At 56.4% G+C, this 1,977-nt stretch overlaps 1 protein-coding gene across 1 annotated transcript in view; it reads right to left on the bottom strand.

Moving 5' to 3' along the window:
- Positions 1 to 1,977, bottom strand: part of WAS (Wiskott-Aldrich syndrome) — a 6,841-nt gene that overhangs the window by 2,001 nt on the left and 2,863 nt on the right. The window contains exons 7-10 of the mRNA XM_025213664.1: positions 1,854 to 1,971; positions 1,457 to 1,499; positions 853 to 1,006; positions 3 to 68 (exon numbers count right to left, since the gene is read on the bottom strand). Coding sequence (XP_025069449.1) covers positions 3 to 68; positions 853 to 1,006; positions 1,457 to 1,499; positions 1,854 to 1,971 — 381 coding nt within the window. The remainder of the gene's footprint in view (positions 1 to 2; positions 69 to 852; positions 1,007 to 1,456; positions 1,500 to 1,853; positions 1,972 to 1,977) is intronic.

Raw genomic sequence — 1,977 nt, forward strand, 5'->3', positions numbered from 1 at the left:
GCCAGAAGGGGGAGCTGGGGGTGGTAGGGGGCCTGAGCGGCTGGGTGGGGCTGAGGGCTGGGAGGGACCTGTGGAGAGAGAAGAATGGCAATTAGGCCTCCTTAATCAAGTTCCCCCCCACCCTTGCCAATGAATCCTGAAGAACCCAGGAGCCTGGATGAGACCAGCTCTGGGGTGGAAAGACTAGGGAACAGCCAAGTGTAACCTGCTCTGGTGTACAACAGCTGCAGAACAGCTGAGCATAACAGGCCAAGATTCAGCCAGTCCTGGGGTGAAAAGGCTTGGAAATGGCTGAGTATAACAGTCCGGGATGTGCCCAGATCTGTGCAAGAAACAGCTGGGGAACAGGTAAGAATAACAGGCCAAGATGCAGTCAACTCTGGGGTGGAACAGCTGGGAAATGGCTCTCAAGATATGCCCAGCTCTGGGACAGAATGACTGGGAAACAGCCAAGTTGAATGGGCCAAGATGCAGTCAGTTCTTGGAGAAGGAAAACCTGGTATATGGATGAATATAGAAGGCCAAGATGTGGCCACCTCTGGGGTAGAACAGCTGGGAAACAGCTGAGTATAACAGGCCAGGATGCAGCTTTCTGGGGTGAGGTGGCTTGGAAAATAGCTGAGTATGAGAAGCCAGGATGCAGCCAGCTCTGGGGCGGAATGGCTGGGTATAATAGGACAGGATACAGCCAGCTCTGGGGGGGAATGGGTGGCTATAACAGTCTAGGATGCAGCCAACTCTGGGGTTAATAGCCAAGTATAACAGGCCACAATGTGCCCAGCTCTAGGGTGGAGTGGCTGGGAAATGGGCAAATGGAACAGGCCAGGATGTGGCTGGTTCTGGGGTGCTTACCCTGACGCCGCATCTCTTCCTTGACAGCAGCCAGGCCTCCCTGGCCCTCGATGAAGTCATAAATGAGGCGGGAAGTCTCAGCGTCAGCCAGTTGGTCCTCACTGATGCCAGCCTGAGAGAACAGTGTCCGCAGGTCAGGGTCCAGCTGGTTCATCTGCAGGTGACAGGCACATGGCCCATTATGCTCCCAGTGAGGAGGCACAAAGAGCATGAGGGGAGCTGGTACATGGGAAACCCAGGTGTTCAGGACACACACACACACACACACACACACACACACACACACACACACACACAAAGAAGGGACCCAAACATCTGAAGGACATGCACATGCATGTACAGAGGGGACACAGGAGTCCGTGGGACATGCCCACATGTGCACATGGGACTCAGGAACCCAAGGGACATGGACTCAGGTGTCCAAGGGATATGCACACACGTGCAGAGGGAACCCAGACATCCAGGACATACATGGAAAACCCAGGAGTCCATGACACACATGAACACATACATACACACACACACGGGAAACCCATACATCCAGAATCCACGTGCACACACACCACACAGGACCCAAGTGTTTGTCCCCTCCCCCATTACATACATCAAAGCCAGTGTTGGGGTCCCATCCGACGTGGCTGACGTGCCTGGGCAGTGTGTGGAGAAATCAGACTCTTATATAGAGGAGCAGGATCAGGCTCCCCCTTAGACCATCCTGCCAGGATTAGGCCCCCATTACCCTACCACGCCAAGATTGGGTCCCTCCATCCCCCCAGGATCAGGCCCCCCATATCCCAACCACCCATTCCCAAAGGATCAGGCCCTCCCTTATCCCACCCCTCAAGATCAGGCCCTCCTGGCCTCCTCAGGCTCCGCTCATCCCAGTCCCCTCCCCCATCTGGATTAGGGAGTCCCAAGATAACTCCTCAGTCTCCCCAGGATCATGCCCCACCATCCCCCAGAACTGGGCTGAATCAGGCCCCTCCACCCCCATGCCTCACTTGAAACCACAGGGGGCACCGATGTCAGCCTTGGAGATCTTCTTGCGGCCCTTGCGGGCCCCCCCCCCAGACGTGGGGCCAAGGATGGGGCTGGGAGGGGTGGGGGCCCCCCGATACCGTGCCG

The sequence above is a fragment of the Alligator sinensis genome, unplaced genomic scaffold (genome assembly GCF_000455745.1).
Source record: "Alligator sinensis unplaced genomic scaffold, ASM45574v1 scaffold137_1, whole genome shotgun sequence".
Lineage (NCBI taxonomy): Eukaryota > Metazoa > Chordata > Crocodylia > Alligatoridae > Alligator > Alligator sinensis.